At 41.3% G+C, this 24,531-nt stretch overlaps 2 protein-coding genes across 2 annotated transcripts in view; one reads left to right on the top strand and one right to left on the bottom strand.

Annotated features, from left to right (window-relative positions):
• Positions 1 to 24,531, bottom strand: part of LOC138021234 (golgin subfamily A member 6-like protein 25) — a 47,867-nt gene that overhangs the window by 5,663 nt on the left and 17,673 nt on the right. The window contains exons 5-8 of the mRNA XM_068868093.1: positions 18,065 to 18,124; positions 17,731 to 17,772; positions 16,903 to 16,932; positions 12,538 to 12,597 (exon numbers count right to left, since the gene is read on the bottom strand). Of these exons, the coding sequence (XP_068724194.1) occupies positions 12,538 to 12,597; positions 16,903 to 16,932; positions 17,731 to 17,772; positions 18,065 to 18,124 (192 nt within the window). The remainder of the gene's footprint in view (positions 1 to 12,537; positions 12,598 to 16,902; positions 16,933 to 17,730; positions 17,773 to 18,064; positions 18,125 to 24,531) is intronic.
• On the top strand, positions 19,807 to 21,831 carry LOC138019030 (E3 SUMO-protein ligase ZBED1-like). The gene is made up of 6 exons (XM_068865694.1): positions 19,807 to 20,248; positions 20,364 to 20,635; positions 20,744 to 21,001; positions 21,139 to 21,438; positions 21,519 to 21,620; positions 21,826 to 21,831. Exons 1-6 carry the CDS (start codon positions 19,807 to 19,809, stop codon positions 21,829 to 21,831), a joined length of 1,380 nt encoding a protein of 459 aa, XP_068721795.1.

Genomic DNA, 24,531 nt, shown 5'->3' with positions numbered 1-24,531 from the left:
AAGATCTACAAGAACTAGACAGGAAAACCCGTGCGGCAATAGCACAGAACAAAGGCAAGCACAACTACCAGTCAAACCCAATACTATACTTATCAACAGATTTGGGAGGTCGCAACCTGAATGAAATAGAGGTACAATATAAGGCTACAAAGATCAAGACAGAGCATTACATTACAACAAGCAAAGACCCTCATATAGAAATTGTGAGAACCTTTCAGGACGCCAAAGAAGTAAAAAAGAGAAGATCAGCATTTAAAGATGCAAAAACGTACGCTCAACATCTGAACTAAAACACTACATTTAACAAAGAGCTCAAATGCACACAGTAAAAATGGGCGAGAAAGAAATTGTGCTAACGATCAGCAGCCTGAAGTACATCCAGCAGCAACTCCAAGAGGCAACAGATAAGGAGTAGCAACAAAACGTCTCTGAACTGCTATGGCTTGGAAACTATGTCACACAACATTGGATAGATAGCGACATCTCTATGCACAACTTCAACCCAACCACAAAACGGAAAATATACCTAATGTCATACTAAGTGAACACACTAGCATGCTACAATAACTGGTCCCTACAAAGAATACAGAGTAAAGAGACAACAAGAACGAGCTAGGATTAGATCTAACATGCACGTTGTGCCACAATGCAGAAGAAACCATCCCACATCTGTTATGCGGCTGCTCTGCTATAACCTAAACAATCTATAAGTCGAGACAGGATAAAATGTTAACACCGATATACACTTCCTATTATCATTATACAGCACGGAAAACGATGACTCCACAGCCTGATATAAACAAACGATCTCCAAAAGAAGTATTGAAAATGAGCAAGCTAAAATACTCTGGGATACAGCCATCTAAATAAATAAAGGACCAGAGAATGGAACAAATAAGCTATAAAATACGATCATCTACAAAAAGAAAAACAAGAAAATCATACTTGTGGAAGGAACTGTGTGCAATGTACGACAGGGATGAGTATAAAAAGAGAAAGTACCTGGAACTACGACTAGGACTACGCAAGCTTTACCCTGACTACGAGATCAAGCAAGTCAATATAGTGTTCAACTTCCTGGGGGTTTTCAACAGCACCCTAGAAAATGAACTTTCTGACCTAGCCCACCAGAACGAAACCAACGAACTCCTAACCAACTGCTAGATATGGATCATCACACAAAATTGTGAAGTCATCAGTCATCAAGACATTCTACAGTTTGAGACACTTAGATACACATATACTAAGTTTAGAAGCTGTTGCCTACACATAGTCCACAGCAAGTTTCAAAAATTATAAATGGAAAGATATCAAGAAGAAGAAGAAGAAGAAGAAGAAGAAGAAGAAGAAGAAGAAGAAGAACAACAACAAGAACAAGAACAAGAACAAGAACAAGAACAAGAACAAGAACAAGAACAAGAACAAGAACAAGAAGAAGCAGGAGCAGCAGAAGAAGCAGAAGTAGCAGAAGACGAAGACGAAGAAGAAGACGAAGAACAAGAATAACAAGAAGAACAAGAACAAGAAGAACAAGAAGAACAAAAAGAACAAGAAGATCAAGAACAAGAAGAAGAACAAGAAGAAGAAGAAGAAGAAGAAGCAGAAGAAGAAGCAGAAGCAGCAGAAGACGAAGACGAAGACGACGACGACGAAGAAGAAGAAGAAGAAAAAGAAGAAGTGGTGATGGATCTACTTGGCGAGAAAGGTTCATCGTCGTGGTTATCCGTATTGCCATTAAAAGATCAAGGCTTCAATTTAAACAAAGGAGAATTTCGCGATGCACTTAATTTACGATATGGATGGCAGATGAAAAACGCACCCCATCACTGTAAGTGTGGCAAAGCTTTTTCAACAGACCCATGGCATGACATGCCCCTGTGGTGGACTACCAATTGCAAGGCATAATGAGATCAGAGATATAACCGCCCAGTGGCTGACGGAAGTATATACAGATGTAGAAAAAGAACGACAGCTGCAATCACTTTCATGCGAAATCATACTACCACGCACGGCCAACAAGCAAGATGATGCAAAGTTAGATATTAGAGCAAAGCTAGGGATTCTGGAGTCGGCAACAAGATGCATTTTTTCACTTATAGGGTTTTTCACCAGAACGCATCGAGCTACCGAAGTACCAATATCCCGGCACTCTATAGACAACACGAGATGGCGAAGAAAACGGAGTCTTGTGACAAGATAAGGGAAGTCGAATATGCTGTATTCACTCCAATTGTGTTTTCAACAATGATGGGACGGGAAAGAGACAACTGTTGCATACAAATGCTTAGCCGAGGTACTTGCACAGAAGCGAAAATCAGAATATGGTATAACTCTTGCGTGGATGCGATGCACCTTATCTTTTGCCTTGATACGATCATCTATTATGGAAATAAGAGGCAGTCGTTCTGCTTCAAACCGGAATCCAGATGCAAACATTGAACTGGGTTAGAGTGAAAGCCGCTTAGGAGTCTTTTAAAATGTATGTATAATCATAATATATTTTGACTTTTGTTTTTTAATGTAAATAAACAATGAAGTTGAACTGCTTTTATAATTAGAACAGAATATTTTTTTGTTTTTAATACTTTCTGTATTAATTGACTGATTTTCAATAAAGCTTTATAATAATGATAATAAAAATAATAATAATAATAGTAATAATAATAATAATAATAATAATAACAACAACAACAATCCAAGCCTACAAGCGGAGCTCCCTGCTTATGTATTTTTACAACAAGTTAGCCCGGCTTGAGCCTGCGATCCAACAGAAACCCAGTACCTGATAATTGGTCGAATTTAAAAAAAAACCAGGTGACCTCGATGATCTCTATACCTGAGTCCTCGGTATGGTCACATGATACTGGTCCGCGGATACCTCTCTTTGACAGGTACTATGCTTCGGCTGGCCAAAACTGCCTTCTTCAGGTACAATGAGAATTTACATTGGATTGCTCCTATGTACGTCCGGAGCACGTCAAAGTTAAGTACTTTGAAACAGAAAAACAAAACTGCACTTTTTATTCAAGCATACAAATAAAAGCTTTGATATATCTTAAGTTAGTTTAATTTTATATGTAAATTTCGATTCGATTTTCCAATTGTTATTACTTATTACATGTAGTATATAGAGCTCATATATGTGACACGCATTTCAAAATTGTATAGTTGAATTTGTGCCATATAAATATTATCAACTGAAGAATGTATAAAATAAATTGTATAAATACTAAAACGAACAATAAGAGAAAATAACTTACGCGTTAAACAAAATGTTTCGCACGTATGGAGTCCGTTTGCTCGTTCAGATTAGGTTTAAATTTCTTAATATAAAGCATTCCAACACTAAGCAATCAAATTTGCCTTGGCACTTTCTCAGAATCTTAAAATGGCTCTCGTTCAAACGATCCCTCCTACCATGCGCTTCATGAAAATGCTTGCCAATTGCCGAATTTTTGTGTTCAGCGACACGTTGAAAAAGGTGTTGGGCTGTATAGCCGACATAACCTGCACTGCACAGATCACATACAAAATGATAAACAACGCATTGCTGATTAACAATTGACGCCTTGGCTTCTTTAGGTTTTAGGTCTTGTTCTAATTTCTTGCTTACAAAAACTGGCTGCAGAGCGAGGCCAATCTTATTACTGAGATCACGCAACTGCCTCCGAACAAAATTAGCTGAAACCTAATGTTTGAATGGTAGATTAAATTCTGACTATGTTGCTCTCGTCAGCATTTCTCTCCGCTGTGCCTACAGAAGGTTTTCGAGAAACAACAATGTCTTTAATGTCGAAATGCTATGCCAACAAGCTCTCGCACTTAATTTCAAAGAAGTTTGATATCAACGAGCACATTAACAACATACTGCCTTCATACTGCCTTTCTTTCTTCGAGAAACTGATCATCTGCAGGGGTTTTCTTTACCTCAGAAAGTTTCACCATTGACATTCAAGCTAGCTTTGAGAAGGCGTATTGGAGAATAGAGCCATTATTGGAAGAAAGTGATAAGGAACTGGCTAGCTCAACGTTACGCTCAATCACCCTAAACAAGAGAAAATAAGGGGACAGAGAGGGAGGCTCAGGTCGTTGGCCGGGATATGTCATGTCCACGAAAGTTATTTTTAGACGAGCGGAAGCCTTTGTTCTAGCCGAAGTCTGTCTTCCGAGACGTCCGCATGCAGCCTTGCCTCGCTCACAGATTCTTAGTGAAAAGCGAAAATGGCGGCGTACGTGGAAGGCTGATTAATATTTATTTTCTTTCAAATATCGGACCGAGGTTGGACTGAATGCGGACTTCTGGGAAGACAGACTTCCGCTAGAACAAAGACTTTCCCTCATCTAAAAATATATTTTGTGGACATGACATATCCCAAGGGCTGGACCGGGAGCCTCCCTCTCTGGACTTCATCAGCTAATTGCATCTTGTAATCGGGAATTCCCTCAATGTTAATGTCATAATCTTCCGATCCACTAAGATCAAGATAAATTCCACATTTCTTAAAGCTTCTTATGATGGTGTCTTTGCTCTGGTTTACTTCTTGCCACGCTTTACCCATCCACTTTGTTAGAAGAACTCGCCTGTCTGATGCAGTCAATTTGGCTTCAGTGTACAACTGCAAGTTTTCACTCATGCGAGCCTCATGTTGGCGCTTTACTGCCTTTTTAAAGGGTTTGTTAATGCAGACATCGAGGGGTTGAATTCTACTTGTGCAGCCTGGCGGAACATTGACTAGTTCAGTCTTGTAATTACGCAAGGCAGTTTTTACAGCATCGGTCAGCTGAGCGGCATGGACATCTGCCACTAAAATCTTTCCCGTTGACGAAGCACTGTGAGGATTTGTGAATACATTAGCCCATTCCCTCGCCACCCACTCTTTCATAGTTGCCTCGTCACACCATACTTTTTCTTGAAACATAACGCGGACCCTTTTATCCCTGCCATCTCTCTCAGTCTTGGAAATTCTCTTCCTTTGTCCTCGAAATATTATGGTTAGCCTAACACGTTGCTTACCATCAGCAAACACTGTTAATTGAACTGTGCACTGACACTTGACCAAACCTGAAGCTGCACTTGCAGACCAAACTTCTTTCGATCCAGCATTATGGTATGTCTTACCATAATGGCAAAGGAGTTTGGTCCATATTGGCAATGTCACTGAGTTGGAAATTACCACGTCTTCGTACTCTTAGCAGTTTGGGGTGAAACTTGGAAATAGTCGCACTGAAGTTGACAGGAGCATGCTGTGCAGCATGGGTGGTTTTGCGTAGACTTATGTTTTTTCTTTTGCAAAATCGTCTGAACCACTTATCAGAATATTTGAAATCTTTTGACTTTTCGTCCTTCCTTTCTCAGGTCTAAAAATTCCATTTTATAGCTAATCTTCCATGACAGGATATCTCCCATTACATCCCCGACCACCCGCTTTGGATCTGCTCTTCTGCTTCGTTATTTTGTCTGTTTCTGAACCCACAAACACATTTGTTTGCGATCAACTGCAAATTTTCTTGCTGCCTGAGAAATGTTTTTTTCCGTCTTGGGAAAAATCTTTAATGGCTCTCAGCTTGAATTCAGGAAGAAACACATGCCATGCCTGTAACAACTTTTTACTGGTATTGCTCTTAGATGGCTGGTCATTATCTTTAACTACTTTAATGTCTGTCTCTTCAATTTGAATCTCTCCTGCCGTCATGGTGGCCTCTACACAATCTCCACAATCTGCCATACTCATTATGTGACCCATGGTATGGTATACGAGCATAAACGCATTGGTATTTGTATACCTGTCAAACTTTGGACTAAATCTAATCACGTGCTAGCATGCCATACATGGTATTTCCACATACCGGTGTGTTGCTCAAGTGCATCTTTCGCAATGCACATGCGGTTTTGATTTGATCTAGGTCAGAATACTGCTTGGAAAATTTCAAGAGATGCAAAACAATGGCTTCAGCTTTGATTGCAAAGTTAACGTCTAAAGTAAAGGGACACCACGTTTACAACTCTGACTGTTCCGTAGGCGATAAGTTTGCGTGTCAGCCAGAACCAGACAATCGGCACAGTAAGAACCAAAATGCCATTATTGTGATAAAAAGCGAATTGAAAGAAAGTGAGCAAGAGAAGGCTAAAGATAACATCATTGGTCACGTTCCCGATGCCCTGGCACAAGTTATTTGTCCATTCTTAAAAGATGGGACAGTTACAAGTATAACTGGTGAGATTACCGCGGAAGCAAGAAAAGCGCCAGAGTGCACGTGGTTTCTTGGAGGTGGAATTGAAACACAAAGAGCAAGTTCGGAAACAAAGTGCATTGTATGGACCATCTTCATAATGGCCATGATGGCAAATAGTGCACACAAACAAACTCTTATCAATGTCGGGTTGTACATTGTTGTACCTTTTTTTTTACATTTACAGTGCGTTTCACAAAACTTTTGAAGGTTTCCGAAGTTGGTTTGAAATTCTTGAAGTTCGCTACGAACTTAGCGATTTCGTTCCGTAGTTGTCAATCAAATCGCGACCTTTGAAACGAAGTTGTAAATTTCACGCTGAACTTCATGTAAAAGTTGCAAAGTTCGTTGTGACAGAAGTTCGTGCCATTCAGTGCAGTTAGTTGTTTTGGTACATTTTAAGCAAATTGTTACAATTAAATCGCATCTCAGTTCAAGGGAAAGCAATTCCCAGTCCTGTTAGGGATTGATTTGTAACAATTCGCTCTAAATGTACCAAACCAACTAACTACACTAAATGGCACGGATCTCTGTCACAACGAACTTCGCAACTTTCACATGAAGTTCAGCGCGAAATTTACAACTTCGTTTCAAAGTTCGCGATTTGATTGACAATTACGTAATAAAATAGCTCAGTTCGTAGCGAACTTCAGGAATTTCAAACGAACTTCAGAAACAGTTTGTCAAAAGTTTTGTGAAACAAACTGTAACACTACAGGAGAACAATGAACAGTTACTTCAAAGCATTTGGCGAAATGTTGAAATAAAGATATAAAAATTGTTAATAATAAAATGGTAATTAAGTTATTGTTCCATAATCTTTTCCAGTTATTTGTTGAAGTAATAGTGTTCTCTGAGAGTGCTTAATGTTAATGAAACAAGAAAAACTGGAGGGGGGCTTATATCCGGATGGGCTTCTAATCGGAAGTATTTTTTTGTTTGCATGTAGGTGGCCTGTAACCGGAGGCGTTTGGAGAATGTCCGCTCTACTTCAGTGCTCTCCAAAATTCACAGAATGATTTTAAGGTTTTTATTCTCACAGTCACAATTCGATCACCTCAGGTACAACTCTCTGGCACTCGCACTGTCACAAAACTACACATAAATCTACTTGATCCTATTCTTTTATTGCTCATAGTTTAGCCCCACAGGAATTTCCGGTGATTGTTGATTTTATCTATTGGTTCACCTTACATTCATGTCAAAATGGCCTCGTCCTATTTGTCACGCAATATGATAACAACACGTTTCCGACAGGGCTTATAAGCGGCAGTTTACGGTATCACATCTTTCACATCATTTTGCGAAACCTCGCGAGTATGTTGTGCAACACTAAAAGCCCTCAAATATTAAAACTGTGCAGCCAAAACGGTATAATACGCCGTCGTTTTGTTGTGCACTGTTTGATCAAGATGCGCTGTTCAAAGGTCAATGTTGGGATGCGACCACACAGCAAAGGACTGAAATTTGTTTCATCATGGTGTATTAAACTGGCATAGATAGTTGTTTTTCTATCATAACGTTAAAGAATTGGCAAGTAAATCAACTGACGTGTTGCGTTTTACCTGTAAGTTTGGTTTCTAAGAAAGTATTTAAAATCGTATAATGCTCGAATCGTTTAAATCAGTATTTTTTTGTTGCTGAGATGTTGAAGGTGAAAATAGAAACAACAGGAGCATAAATTGTAGAAATGTGTAAACACAAAGATTATGATCTGCAAGATCGAAGGTCCGTACGTTTATACTAAATCCACTTATTTATAAAAACAATGTGTGTCGATATGCCATTCTAGATTGATGTCCAATTGATGTCCGATTGTATCTCGTCATCACTGCCCCAGGGATCCCATGAGATTACCAAGCGCATGCGCATAATCAGTGTCTTTAGTGCACAATATCAGTTCAGCCACGGTATTTCTCCAAGGTCTTCAAAGTTCACTCGTGCAGCTTGCTAAAAGCTCGGAGATTCAAACGGGAACTCTCCAGAATTTGAGAGAAGCTCTCATCCTCCGCTCGGATGACGAGGAAAGTGACGCCACATCAGGCGGTAACAATGTTACTGGTGGAAATGCTATCAACATAGAGGCCGCTGGTTTGACGGCACAAGGTGCTTGGCATGAACAGCACCAACAAAAGGGAGAAAACAACTCCTGCGAAAAACCCTGACCCAGGGTCGCAGGCATCACTAATATCATCAAAATTCAGTGAATGTCGTAAGACCTTGTAAACGGGTAAGCCAACTTGAACAAGCTGACGAATTTTCAGCTATTGTGGATACAGATTTTTCATCTCATTTGGTCTTGAATTTTAAAGCAGGTTGCGTAAAGCATCATATAGACAACTGGAGGTCAGTAATTACTGACCCGGTTATTCTTGATGCCATCAAGCATCATCACATCGAGTTTGAAGACAGATGTAGACCTGTTCAGGCTAGTAAACCCAGACGAATTACATGTTCTTCTGGGCCCAGTTGTTCAAAAGCCCATTAACGCTAATCCCAGATTAAAAATTAACCAAGGAGTATTTCTCTTCTCCTGAATGCTGTTCAACGCTGACATTTGGCAAAACTTTACATAAGAAGAAGTCCATCTTGAAAAACAAAACTAAACGAAAGAAGTCTTCACACAAAAGTTGAAAACATGAAACACAACTTTACACTAACCCTGGATTACGTCAATCGACTTTCGAACACCCGGGCCTGGGGAAAAAGAAATTATTAGTACTGAAATAACCAAACTCCTAAGTAAAGGGGTCATAGAATTAACCGAACCCTTAAGGGAGATTTCCTGTCCAGAATTTTTGTGAGACCTATTAATTCTCAATCTTAAACCTCTTAATGAATTTGCCTCTTACTACCATTTTAAAATGGATACCATCTATTAAAGCGCCTACAACGTGTTCAGTTAGCTGCTGCAGGTTTCGTTCTCGGGCGCTATGTGCATATGCCGGATTTAATCAAACTAGGAACGCAGAGAGAATCATTTACTTAACACTGTTTTTAAAGCTTTGTGTTGTAATGACTGGCCATCCTATCTAAAGCTAGACATTCACAATCCTACAAGGACACTGAGGTCTTCGAGAGAAACAATGTTAAAAGTACCCCTTAAGACGGGTTGCCTCCAATGTTTTTAATTCATTACCCTCTGCTGCAAGGAACTCTGTAGTTTTTAGTGATTTTAAAACTCAAGTGAGAAAATATCTGACAACTAGGGAAAATGCACGTTTGACTTCTTGATTTGTCTATATGCTTGATTATTTACCTTTGTTGTAGCGTTTTTAATATTATACATTATTAATATCACTATGGTCATTACCATTTCAGTATTGCCGTAAATTTTACGGATGAAGAGCCACCTTTCAGTTATTATTATTAACCCTTATTACTGATGCCTCTAACACAGGCTGGGGGCAGTACAGGAGGGCCAAAAAACTGGTAGATTATGGGACCTGGAAGAACAAGCATTCCATATTAATTACTTAGAACTGAAAGCAGTTCTACTGGGTTTGAAGTCCTTGTGAATAACATCTCACATACTCACGGCCTGCTCCCGTTCTGGCCTTGTAGCTCAGTCGGTAGAGCAGCGGTGATCTAATCCGAAGGTCGTGGGTTCAAATCCCACCCTGGTCAGAGTGTTTCTCTGATGGAATAATTGGGTATAAAAACTTCACAGGAGTGTTAGGCCTCACTCGAACTTGGAATCATTAACCTTTTACATGAGTTGGAAAGAATACTATTTTTAAGATTTCCACGTTTCAGTGTCATCGCAGCTTGCCTAGAGAAAATAGAACGGGACAAAGCAACTGGTGTAGACTCAACCCCGGTTCACCACTCTTCTTCATCTGCTAGTGAACTCCATCTTCCACAGTCGAATCACCTACTACTGCAACCTCACAACGGTGCACTGCACCCTCTTCGGAAAGAATTAAAACTGATGGCCTGCAAGCTCTCTGGCAAGTCTCCAGCAGAGACATGTTTCAGACAAAGCTGCTGAAATCATCCTCAAGTCTTGGTCAGCAGGAACACAAAAGCAGTGCAAGACGCACATCACACAATGGATTGACTTTTGTAGTAAACGGGCGAGTCATCCCTATGACCTTCCTTTGACAGCAGTTTTAGATTTTCTTGTCACGCTACATGACAAAGGACTGTCTTACACCACCATCAATACTGCCCGGAGTGCCATATCAGCTTTTACTGTACCAAAGCTGAATACCTCAATTGGCAGCCATCCCCTCATTTCAAGATTTATGAAAGGTGTTTCCAAGGGCTCCCCACTAACTCCTCGTTACCAGTCCACTTGGGATGTGAAACCTGTCTTAACCTATCTTTCATCCCTCAACCCTGTGGAGAAACTTGTGTTAAAAACTCTCACACTGAAGCTGATTATGCTGGACAAACTTTGCATATGCTTGATATTGCATACATGAAGGAAGGCCCTCATGGCTTTGAATTTTTACTCTCTGAACACATTAAGCAAAGTAGGCCTGGTTACAAAGCTCCCTGGGGCCAGCTGATTAATCACTCTGTGTAGTTACTTGTTTGAAGGAATATCTTAAGCGTACCAAGCCCCTTAGAGAATCAGAAACTAAACTTTATATTAGTTTTTTTTAAACCTTACAAGCACGTATCCAGGGAAACTATTTCTAGATGGATCCGTTCAGTCATGGAGACTGCTGGTGTAGACATCCAAGTTTTCACACCTCATAGTACAAGAGCTGCCGCTACCTCGAAAGCCAAAGCAGAATGTGTTTCTGTTAATGACATTCTGCAAACTGCTGGATGGTCATCCTCGAGATGCTTTGATCTATTTTACATTAAACCAGTGGAGTCGTCTAATTTTGCATCAGCCATACTCCACAGTGACTAGAACATAGACAAGGGCAATTTCCTTCGCCTTTATGTTACTCATAACTCTATCAGAGCATCGTCTGTCTAGACAACAGTTGGTTTATGTCTTAAAATACCCTTATAGGTGGAACAGGCTACTGTTACATTACCAGTTTGTTGTATTCTACTAATAAATGCATAATCGGATGTTGCTATCTGCATTTTCCGATTTCGATAGCTGCTTGTGTCTGACTCAAGAATTTCCGATTTGAGGTTTCAAAATTCCGATAAAATTGAGAAATTAAACGTGACTTAGCTGTAAGTTGAAGTTTGATTGGAATTCTACCGAGTCATCAAACTACTCCAAGGGATCACATGCCCACCCATGGTTACCCACCCATTATCACAGACAGAAAACAGATATTCTCCCTGGGCTTTCAATGATTCATTATCTTACTATTTTACTTGGGGTGTTGTTTCACAATACCCTGTTTCTTCTTTCTGTGAGACACTCACATTCCGCTGTAAATACTGATTATGCGCATGCGCTTGGCAATCTCATGTGATCCGTTGGAGCAGTTTGATGACTCGATAGAATTCCAATCAAACTTCAACTTACAGCTAAGTCACGTTTAATTTCTCAATTTTATCGGAATTTTGAAACCTCAAATCGGAAATTCTTGAGTCAGACACAAGCAGCTATCGAAATCGGAAAATGCAGATAGCAACATCCGAAATCAAATGACCGATATCAATTTGGAGAAGCTCCCTTATTATTATATGAATTCTTGCTGTTCAGACTGCTGTATACTCCTGAAGGGCCGGGCCCAAACCATGGTCCTAGGGAACAACAGGGATGTTCTTCTTCACACTCGAGTGAAGAAAAAGTTGGGCCCTAGGGATCCCCAAGCGGCTAAGTCACCTCATTAATCTGCTGCATTGCCAGCGAGGTAGCCTTGATGGTGTAGTGGCTTAGCATCCCAGACTAGTAATCAGGGTGGCGTGGGTTTGAGTCCCGCTCAGGACAAAGACAAATTTTTCGTATGGGTGTGTCGAAAGGTAAAATGCATGGTATGTGTTTCTCTCTCTTCAGTTAACGCTATTTTTACGTAATCACAAATACTTGAAGGCAACATTTCACTTTGATCCCACTGTTCCTTACATCCTCCTCTAATTCCTTAATCCTGGTGCTCATTTTGAAAACCTATGCAATACAAAGAGAAGTCAACCGAAAGATGCCTCACGCTTGAGTCAGGCTGTCCTACCTTGTCAGTCAATATTCATGATAGTTGCTAAGTTCAAAGAATAGGCTGCGTAAGAGCAAGTCTTCCTGAGAAAATGCACGTACTGCCAACTGACAGTGAAGAATTCCCGCTTTTTATGACTCAATGACTTGTAAGAAGCAATTACATATTCAGTTACCAAGTCAACTGAAAATTTGCGCATCATTTCACAATTAGAGGCTCGATACATATTTACCTCCACTTCCTGCTTTTCACCATCCTGCAATTCCTCATTTACTGCTCTCAGCTTTGACACCTTTTGGAAAGAATAGGTGGGAAACACGTTTACCCTGCAGCTTTAAACCATTAAAATGTAAAGTCTGGCATTCACATGCTTCAAGAAAATAAAAAACCTTTAGCAAGTACTGCATTTACAAATCATGCTGTTTCCAACATAAAGGTCATTAGAAGGATTCAGCATTGCTTTTGACCGCTAATTCTTTTATTATACCTTTTCTCCTTCTTCATTTCACTTCACTTTAATGATAAGTGCAACCTACAAGTTTGTATATATATGCACAGCGCATGAGAATTACATTTCCTTGACTAGGACCTCGAAAGCCGCAAAATCTAAATTAGAATTTACTGCAAAAGAAGGTAATCTATTCCACAGCCTAATTGCTCTAGGCAAAAAACTAAATTTGAAGATATTGGTTCCAGCAAAAGGAACGTTAAAGTGTTTATTATGCATATGGCAGGAATGTCTTTGAGGGTTGGGATAGATTGCTTGTTGGAATGTTCGCCAGTTGGTTAAGTCCTTGGTTGAAAAGACATAAGGTGGCTGCATCTCTGCGGTCTCTTAGGGGTTTCCAGCCCAGTTTCAATAGGCGACGTGTAATTGTTCCCTCTTCATAATTAAAATAATCTGATGTGACAAACCGCACAGCCCGACGCTGGACTTTCTCCAGCTCTTGGATTAGTTTTTGAGTTGGAGGGTCCCAGATGGCGCTGGCGTACTCCAAGATGGGTCGTACAAGGCCTGCATAAGCTGTCTCCTTAGTATTTTGATCGCAGAAATACAGGTTCTCCTCAGCAAGCCCAAGATTTGATTGGCCTTACGGGATGACGTCAGCGACGTGCTTATTCCAGCGAAGGTTGTGAGTGATGGTTATGCCTAAATACTTTACTTCCTTTACAGAATCAAGGGCCGCACTCTTGAGGTGGTACAGGTACGGGATGTTGTTACGTGTCTTTGTGGAGACCCGCCTGGTTTTACATTTCGACCAGGCAAAATCCATCAACCAGGTATCAGCACACACAGCCAGCTGATCGATATCTAGTTGCAAGATCTCGCTGTCTACTATGGAGCTCACTTTTCTGTAGCAGATGCAGTCATCAGTGAAGAGACGAATCTCTGTACCTGGGCTTACAACCTCCACGATATCATTAATGAACAGATTGAAGAGAATGGGCCCTAGGACTATTCCCTGGGGTACACCAGATGTAACACATGATCATTCAGAGACAGACCCAATGACGACTACTCGCTGTCTCCGTTGACAGAGGAAGGAGTCTATCCACGAAAGGGTACGCCCGCTGATGCCGTAGCTAAGAAATTTCGACTTGAGTCTCTCGTGCGGCACTTTGTCAAAAGCCTTGGCAAAATCAAGTATGAAGGTATCCGTTTGAAACCCACGATCTATGTTAAACGCCCAATCATTAATCACGTTGCATAAATGTGTCATACAACTATGTGATTTCCTGAATGCACGTTGGCGATCAGACAATATATTGTTGGCGTCAATGTGGGCCATGATGTTTGGGCAGATGTGTTTGAGAATTTTGCAGACTATGCTGGTCAGCGAGATAGGTCGATAATTAATTGCAAGAGATCTGTCGCCTTTTTTAAAGAGCGGGCCGACGTTTGCGTCGCACCAGTCATTAGGCAAAGAACAATTGTTGAGGGACTTTTGAAAAATGAACGCCAAGGTTGGTGAGATGACTGGTGCCAGTTCCTGAAGGACTATGGGGTGTAGGCCATCAGGACCAGCAGCCTTGGATGGCTTAAGGCTAGCAAGTAATTTGAAGACCCCACTCTCAGTGATTTGGATGTTAGGCATATTGGAGAACTTTCGCTTTAAAAGTGGGATTGATACAGTGTCCTCAGACGAGAAGTTATCACAAAATTGCTGGTTTAGAGCCAAAGCCTTCTCAGGGTCAGATTCAGCGAGATGGCCATTCTGTGATTGAAGAGGTGGTGTAGACTGACTGTCCTTACGTTGAAAAGTGATGAATTTCCAAAACGACTTGGGATTTGATTTGACATCCCCGATAATGCTATTAATATAGTTGTTACGTGCAACACGTTAAGACACGAGTTCACTTTTCTTCTCACCATGCGCCATTTGTGGTGAAGCCTCGCACTGCCTGTACTTTTATATTTTGCGTGAAGGCGGTGTTTCTGGCGAATTAGGCAACGTAAATTCGGCGATAACCAAGGCAACTTATCACGGCCGCTGACATACTTTGACGGAATGCTCCTCTCGATCGAATTCAGCAAACAATTCTTAAACGCCGACCAGTCCTCCTCAGCAGAACTATCATTAGAGCTAGATTGAAAAAAGTCATCTTTGTGTTGAGTCATGTCAGTGTGGATTTTGTCAAAGTCCAATTTGGCGTACAGGTAAACCTTACGGCGTGGTTTGCGTTGAGCTGGAGTAGCACAGGCGAGTGAACAGCCAATCGCTGAACTTAGCTGGTGATCTAATATTTGATCCAAGGTCTTTGCTTCACGTGTGGGAAAGGTGATTAGTTGTTCCATGTAGAAATCACGCAGTATGTCGACTAGAACTAGGCCTTCAGAATCACAGAGCTCCCCGCCATTCCTGATGGTAACAGTTTCCCAGTCCACGTAACGGAAATCAAAGTCACCTATCACATGAATAGCTTGTGGGTTGTCAGTTGGATGAAGTTTACAAACGTCAGTGAGCTGTTCATGTAGCGCTGATAGCTCAGAATAATGCTGGTCCGGAGGCCTATAGAGACTACAAAGGTAATGTAGTAGACCATTCAGTCGTATCTTGGCCCACACACTCTCAGAGCTCTCAGTATTAATGCTGTTACATTGAAGTGGGTCAAGATGTGATTTCATCGCTAGAATAACACCTCCACCGCCAATCACCCTGTCCTTTCGGAATACAGTATAGCCCAATTCCGGTGGAAACAATTCCGTGTCTAGAACACTCTGGTCAATTTTTGTTTCCTGCAAGGCGACAATATCAAGGTTCTCGACTTCTAGATACGATTAGAACTCTAACTTTTTCCCCCTAATGCCGTTTATGTTAGTGCAGAAAAATGTGATGTTGTTCCTTTCATTTTTATCTCACGTATGGTTTCGTAGGATAACAAGAGATGATGTTTCCGTGACATTCTACGAGGCTGAGAAGTCGTTTCCAAAGGTCAAGTCGAGCAGCGATGAAAACCATGCAGTGGCAAAGTTTGGAGACAAACACGAAACGCAAATCCATGTAAGACCAGAGTTGTATTGAAAGGCCTCATATGATTTTGTAGATTGGTGTATGCATTCTTTGTGGTACCAGAGAAAGCAGTTCTCACATTCTATCCCAGTTTGATTTTCTTTGACGGGTTTCCTGCAAGACCCGCAAGAGAATTAACAAGGGCCAGGATTGACGCAATGGCCCGTATCACCAGCCATAAGAAGTAATAACAATAGATAGCTTGCTTTGGATCGTGACAAGATTGTTAAATGGCCCGTAACATGGTTCGACAAAGAGACAAATATGCAAATACATGGATTACCAGACGAAAAACATCCCTGGACCAGATATGGCGATAACAAAAATCCAACATGATTTGGGGGACTTGAGAGGAGTTTGTCTGGATAGTCTAATGCTGTTTTGCAGACGACCAGTGATGATAAAAGAAAAACCAATAAGTTCCATGTGAAAGCACATTAATGCATGCACGTCAACAAAGAACTAGAGTCGATGAGTACGGTTTCCAATTTTGCAGAGTTTAGACTGCCATATAGGAGTAGAATACCGCATCAAGTTGTGAAGAATATACTTACAAAGGTATTTGGGAGAGAAAAGTGGCTTATTCGAGTCGAGAAAAGGCAAAAATACGTAATTTTTCTTTTTCAGATGTTGATGTAACCATTCCGCTTCATGCACGTTGAATTCCAAGGACTTGCTCGATATCAGTAGTTAGCAGGGAAGAAATAAGCGAAAGTAGAATAAGTTTCTTTTGTCATTGGGTCATGTTGTAGCATACCCGTTCTAACTTAAGATGTAAATCACCACAGTTATAAAAGTTTTAGTTGATCTAGACTGGCGTTCTTCAAAATTCCGAGTAACTTGTGCAGTATAAGGGCGGTGATTTCCTTTTCTTTCAACCTTATTCTTCATTGCGTAGCTTTTGGGTTGAAAACGTTTTCACAAGGTTGCAATGAACAATTTAAGGCTCCAACTTTAAGGCTTGCGGTTCTGTACTTTTTAGTGCTCTTGGCTACACTTTGAATGAACTGCAACAAATATTTTAGGCGCTCTTTTTACGTAACCACAAATAGAGGCTAGTATTTTACTGACTCGCTGTTCCTTACCTCCTCCTCTAATTCCTTAATTTTGGAGACCTACACAATACAAAGAAAAGACAGACATAAGTTTTGACGTTAGTAGTTGTAGAGTGTTGTTCGCCTCGGTTTTACCCCTACAACCTCGGTCATAAATAGTTGTAACACCTCTCTTGAAAAGCACGTAACTCGCATCCATCCCTTCAATGTTGCGTTTGCCGTTCTAATGTTGCCTTTCCCGGTTAGTTCTTCCACTGGAACCCATAAACATCAACATTGCAAGGGAAGGAGGGAGAAATTTCTGTGAGTGTTACAACATTTGTGACCGAGTCTGTAGCAGCGAGGACCACCCTGATCAGTGGATTCAAACTTTCTAGGCTTAGTAGTGTGTTCTGTAGAGAGATCGTACCAAAACGAGCCATAAAGGACCCAGCCCCACTCGGTCGTTCCCACAGTCCATGGAGCAGTTTGAAAGAACCGCCATAACTCTTTCAGGCGCTATTTTTACAAGAAAGTTAGAAATCTCGAGGCAATTGAAAGGTATAGACTATGTTAACTGAAGAGAGAGAAACACATACCACGCATTTTACCTTTCGACACACCCTTGTGAAAAATTACTTTTACCCTGAGCGGGACTTCAACCCACGTCTCCCTGATGGTGTAGTGGCTTAGCATGCCCGATTAGTAATCAGGGAGACGTGGGTTCGAGTCCCGCTCAGGGCAAAAACCAATTTTTCCGCATGGGTGTGTCGAAAGGTAAAATGCATGGTATGTGTTTCTCTCTCTTCAGTTAACGCTATTTTTACATAATCACGATTACTTGAAGGCACTATTTTAGTTAAACTCGCTGTTCCTTACCTCCTCCTCTAGTTCCTTAATCCTTGTGCTCATTTTGAAAACCTACGTAATACAAAGACAAGTCAACCGAAAGATGCCTCACGTTTGAGTCAGGCTGTCCTGCCTTGTCAGTCAATATTCATGATACTTGCTAAGTTCAAAGAATAGGCTGCGTAAGAGCAAGTCTTCCTGAGAAAATACACGTACTGCCAACATGAACTCACCAGCAATGAAAAATTCCCGCATTTTATGACTCAATAAGTTGTAAAATGTAAGAAGCAATTACATATTCAGTTACCAAGTCAACGGAAAATTTACGCATCATTTCACAATTAGAGGCGCAATACATATTTACCTCCACTTCCTGCTTTTCACCATCCTGCAATTCCTCATTTATTGCTCTAAGCTTTGACACCTTTTGGAAAGAATACGTGGGAAACACATTTACGCTGCAGGTTTAAACCATTAAAATGTAAAGACTGGCGTTCACATACTTCGTGGAAAAAAAACTTTAAGCAAGTGCATTGCATTTACAAATCACACTGTTTCCAACATAAACAAAAGCGTCTTTAAAGGTCATTAGAAGGATTCAGCATTCCTTTTGATGGCGAATTCTTTTATTATACCTTTTCTCCTTCTTTCGAGGACTTCCTCGATATCAGTAGTTAGCAGGGAAGAAATAAGCGAAAGCACAATTAAGTTCCTTTTGTCATTAAGTCATGTTGTAGCATACCCGTTCTAACTTAAGATGTACAGTAAATCACGACGGCTATAAAAGTTTTAGTTGATCTAGACTGGCGTTCTTCAAAATTCCGAGTAACTTGTGCGGTATAAGGGCGGTGATTTCCTTGTCTTTCAACCTTATTCTTCATTGCGTCGAATTTGGGTTGAAAACGTTTTCGCTAGGGTTGCAATGAACAATTTACGGCTCCAACTTTAAGGCTTGCGGTTCTGTACTTTTTAGTGTCATTGGCTACACTTTGAATGAACTGACACAAATATTTTAGGCGCTATTTTTACGTAACCACAAATAGAAGCTAGTATTTTACTGACTCGCTGTTCAACTTGGATGGGTTGTCGGCGTCTAAACCGACCCCCCACCAGGATCTACTGGTGAGGTGGGTAGGGCTGCAGCGATACACCGGTGCACCGCAATATTTTTTTGTCACGATATGAATATTGATATTTGAATGGGATATCGCTGTACCGCAAAACAATAAAATATTCCTCATCAAAAATCAGAAATTACTTTACCAACATTCAGAAATTACTGTTTTAATCAGTTTAATGACTTCTCAATGAAGGGGTACTTTCTAAAGAAACTGGTGCTGCATCGGTGGGGAAGTAGTATATAAAAATTTGGTTTTATCAACGGAGTTGATAATGTAAACTGGCCGCCACCGTACAGAGATTCTAAAAGCTGACGTTTCGAGCGTTAGCCCTTCAGAGCGAATCGCGGGATTATGGGTTACGTGTAGTTTTTATAGTAACCCATAATCCCTCGATTCGCTCTGACGAAGGGCTAACGCTCGAAACGTCATCTTTTAGAATCTCTGTACGGTGGTCAATTTACATTATCAACTCCGTTGATAAAACCAAATTTTTGTAATGACTTCTCACCCTAGTACAAGCCATTTTTAGCCACAGGGCTTCGTCCATGCTTAGTATCGCTTCGCATGCTTTTGATCACATATTTTTCAAGATGGCGGCATGAACGCAAGCGTAGTTCCAATAAGTTGTCAGCTGAAACAGTCTTACGCGCCCACAGCAAAAACACGCGGTTCCGTCATCAAAATGTCTTCCTCTGTTGAGTTACAACCGGCACCGTCCTCGTTTAAATCAAAGGTGTGGAAAGACTTTGGATTTAAAGTACTTTACGATGCCCAAGGGGTAAGGAACGTTGTAAAAGAAATTGTAATTTCCCGCCATTGTTTCTCGGAACTACGATACACTGGCTCAACGACTAACATGTCTTTTCATGTCCAATGACATCATCCATCGAGTGCATCGACTAAAGCGTGTTCAACTACATCCTCCTCCCCAAGTCAGTCAAAAGCTGGTTCGTCTATATCGTCTCAGCTGAAGTTAAGCGGCTTCATGGACGGCTTCGTGGGGAAGAGACTTGGGATAAACTCGGACTGTGCACAAAATATTTCCAAGCATATCAGAGTATTTATAGCACACGATCTCCGACCATGCAGTATTGTTGAAAGCCCTGCTTTTACTAAGTTGCTTCAAGTTCTGGAGCCCCGATATAAAGTGCCTTCACGAACAGTCATTCCATCATTATATACAGAAGTGAAGAAGGATGTCATTACGGGAATATGGAAAGCAGTTTCTGTTGCCTTAACAACTGATGGCTGGCCGTCCAGAGCAACTGAATCATACATAACTACCACTGCCCATTACATTTCTCAAGATTGGAAGCTTGAAAATAAAGTGTTGGAGACTACAACCTTGCCATGCTCACACACAGGAGAGGCCTTACGGGAAGCCCTCAATGACACAGCTACAAGGTGGAACACAAAACGTCAACATGGTGTGAATTGTGTTGTGACTGACAATGCTAGCAATATAACACCGGGTGTAAAATTAAGTGGGCTGCAGCCCCATGTAGGATGTTTTTGCACACAATATACATTTATTTAATTTAGAGGTCCCTAAACTGAATCAGCTAGTTGGCCGTGTGAGAAGAGTAGTGTCGTACTTTCATCAAAGGCCCAAACCCTCTCATGTCTTAAAAGAGAAGCTTGCTTTGTTGAAAATTGAAGGGACAAAGAAACTTATCATAGATGTGAGTACAAGATGGAATAGCACTTATGATATGCTGCAAAGATTTGCACTACTGAAACCTGCTGTTATGGCCACTCTTATGACAAAAGAAGTAAGAAAAGACATAAAGGATGTGTACATTTTATCAGAAGATGTACACAACATTTAAAAGGCTATCGAAACCCTGCAACCACTAAAAACAATCACTATTGTTTTGTGTGATGCAACCAACCCAACTGTGTCTCTGATCTTACCTCTAAAGAACACTATCTTGAAAGTTACATCTCCAGAGCCAGATGATTGTGTACTTGTAAGAGATGTCAAGAAGGCTATTCATAGTGATTTTCTGCCCAGGTATGAGGATCCTGAGCTCCGAATATTTCTCTTCCTGGCCACAGCAATTGATCCGAGGTTTCACTCTCTACCCTTCATCAGTTGGGAAGAGCGAACTCGTGTGTTTGCTGAACTAGCAGTGAATGTTGAGAAAGTTAGAAAAGCTGTTTACACCCATCTACTTCAGGTATTTATACTATAAATTCTATCATTCCAATATCCTTGTAGTGAAGTATATATGTTATTATTTATTCAAGCACCTCTCAAATCACCAAATAAATAATTATGAAAGGAAGATTTTTTTATTCATACAATCATTTATAGGTCAAGGCTGAACAAGTTGCCAATGCGTCAGTTGAGCGAAGCGAGACAAACCCTCCTGTACTAACTGAAAGCCTTCCTCAGCCGCGTAGCCTGCCTGTATTGCCTAGCTTACCACAGTTTCCTGAATCAGCTGAGTTTTCTGTTCAAGACAAACGAGAGGAGTTAAAAGCCCCTGACTCCCCTCCGCGCAAGAACACTGCCACGTCAGAGCTTTTTGGTGATGTATTTATTACCTCTGTAGAACCAGGGTCAGGGTGCTCACTCCAGCAACAAATTGAAGAAGACCTGTGTAGGTTCAAAGTATTGCTCCAGAAAGTAACCCATTAGATTGGTGGACGTCCAATGAGCTTAAGTACCCCCACTTAGCATTGTTTGCAAAGTGTGTTCCGGCTATCCCTGGAACTTCAGTGCCAAGTGAAAGAATTTTCTCAACTGCTAGGGACATTGTTAATGCTCAGAGGGCATGCCTTAGCCCTGAGAATGTAAACATTTCCTTAAGAAGAACTTACAGTTTTGAATTTTCCTACATGTGGACAGCTTTAGCCAGTCTGTGTCAAATAGACATCTTTCTCATTTTCCAACCAAAGTTCCAATCATTCTATTCATCTATTGACAATTTGACATTTAATCGAGAACAAGTGAAATGTAGTTATTAGTTGAAGTTTGAATTTTCCTTCATTTGAACAGCTTTAGAAAATGTCTGTCAGGTTGACTCTTCTCATTTTCTAGTTTTGGTTCCAGTTATATTATTGTGTTATTGTTTACCATTTGTTAATTGTTTATTTGTTATCAATGGAAATTAAAGATTCCAACACAGTTTAGTAAGATTACGTCACTTGTCAGTTGTATGTAATGATGTATCGTATCGTGTATCGAGATACGTATCGCATCCTAAGAAAATGTATCGTTGCATCCCTAGAGGTGGGTGGCATGTCACCCTGCAGGACTAAAAATAAAACCTGTCAAAGATCGGATGAGCTCCTTGGAAGCCAACGGCCAACATGCACAACTGGTATTAGCTGGCAGCCAGATCATCAAAGGGCTCTTTTTCAGCATGAAATACCGAGGCAACAAGGATTGGCATCGGGGGCAGGCTTAGAGTGGTGCTGGAAGCCCTTAGTCAAGTACCTGCATGTTAGGCGACCTCAGTGTGATGGCCGTTTTGTTGCAGATCCTGGACAACTGCAACTTCGTGTCGTCCTGTGGTGAGGGAGCAGCCGTTTTTACAGGTAGTCTGCTCCCTCCTCTCCGGGAAGGGTCTAGAATAAGTGACCTAAAAAAGCTTGTCCTTAACTAGCCTGCTGGTTCGCCGCGATCAGCTGGCCACCCATCTAACGCGGTAGAAGACGCAGTTCAATTAATTTAGGACTATAAGATCTGTACCTCCCAAAGATAAGCTTATCCTGCTAGGTGATTTCAATGCGAGAGTTGGGCGCGATCATGACATTTGGGGAAAAGTTCTTGGTCATCACAGCGCGGGAAAGGCAAATTCTAATGGAATGCTTCTTCTGGGTCTTTGTGCTGCTAATGAGCTTGTGATCACGAACACCATTTTCCAACAAAAGGACTCCCTGAAAACAACCTGGATGCATCCAAGGTCACGCCACTGGCATTTGCTAGATTATGCTATTGTAAGGCAAAGGGAGTTGTTTTTGATGTGAAAATCATTCATCTATATAAGAGGAAGGGCAAACGTGCTGACTGCAACAATCATCGTGGCATCTCACTGTTGTGCAGGAGGTGAACCCTGAAAGCCAATGCGGATACAGGGAGAACCGCGGTACAGTTGACAGGCTTTTGGCCGCGCGTCAAGTGCAAGAAAAATGTAGAGAAGATTAGGGTGACCTCTATTTTGTGTTTGTAGATCTAACAAAAGCCTTTGACTCGGTGTTTCGTGCAGGACTCTGGATGCTCCTCCACAGAGTTGGATTCCCAGAAAAGGTGATAAACCGCATCATTCGATCTTTTCATGACGGCATGCAAGCACGTGTTGTGGAAGGTGGACTGGAATCTGCTCCCTTTAATGTAGACAATGGTGTCAAGCAAGGTTGTGTTTTTGTACCACTGCTGTTCAGGATTTTTATGGCCGCCGTGATATATGATGCCTTTCACGAGGTGAGAAAGGCATAAATTTCAACGTGCGGTACGATGGAGGAATATTTAACTGCGCCCTTGTGGTTCACACTGAAGGAGACGTGCAAATTCTTACTGACTGCCTTAGTAATGCCACTAAAAGGTATGGCCTCTCGATCTCCTTAAAGAAAACCGAAGTGCTTTTACAACCTAAGCCAGGTTGTTGCTACAAAGAACCTGCAGTCACGATCGGGTCAGACAATTTAAAGGCAGTCACTAGCGCTAAGTTCTGTAGCTGTTACTTGGGAGATGTTCTAGCTAACGATTGCTCCGCTGACCTTGAAATCGCCGCACGATTGCCAAAAGCAAATCATGCGGCAATTTGGTTGCCTCGCTTCGAGATTATGGGACACCCACGACATCTCTCTGGTGACAAAAGTCTCTGTCTACGAAGCAGCTGTTCCAACTGTGTTACTGTGTTATGGTGCAGAAACTTGGACAGTATATCACTAACATATAAAACAGCTAGATGCTTTTCATATGCGCTGTCTACAGAGAATTAGTGGAATACGCTGGCAAGATAGTTTTCCCAACACGGAAGTGCTATCTCGCTGTCAAACGCGCAGGATTGAGGCCTAAATAACGGTAGCCCATCTTTGGTGGACTGGGCACGTTATTTGTACGAGCGCAGAAAGACTACACATGCCCTCTTATACAGCGAACTATCTGATGGTGCTCCTAAGAAGCGAATTAAAGACCAATTGAAGAGCTTGCTGGGAAAATGCGACATAACCAACAGCTGTTAAGACCGGAGTTGCCAAGTTTGACAAAAACTCAAATAGATGATGCAAGGGAACGTCGTCGCTGCTGCAAGGAGCGTGTATTAGCACAAGGTTGCTATCCCTGCAATAAATGCCCAAAAGTCTGCCACTCTTGGATTGGACTAGTGAGCCATCGACGAGCTCACGACCGCAAAGGAGAATAATTAACATTGTTTTGCTTCAAAAATTGGATCACTCGCTCACGACAGCCAAACCAAACAACAAGCAACAACAGCTCCTTAACTCCTCTCCTCTAATTCCTTAATTTTGGAGACCTACGCAATACAAAGAAATGATTAGACATAAGTTTTGACGTTAGTAGTTGTAGAGTGTTGTTCACCTTGGTTTTACCCCTAGCAGCGAGGAGTGCTCTGACTGGTGGATTCAAATTTTGTAAGCTTAGTAGTGTGGTTTGTAGGTAGATGGTACCAAAAAGAGCCGTAAAGGACCCAGACCCCGTTTGGTCGTTCCCACAGTCCATGGAATGGTCCTAGAACAA

This window comes from Montipora capricornis, chromosome 10 (genome assembly GCF_036669925.1).
Source record: "Montipora capricornis isolate CH-2021 chromosome 10, ASM3666992v2, whole genome shotgun sequence".
Taxonomy (NCBI): Eukaryota; Metazoa; Cnidaria; class Anthozoa; order Scleractinia; family Acroporidae; genus Montipora; species Montipora capricornis.
This window is presented reverse-complemented; position numbering and strand designations above follow the sequence as displayed.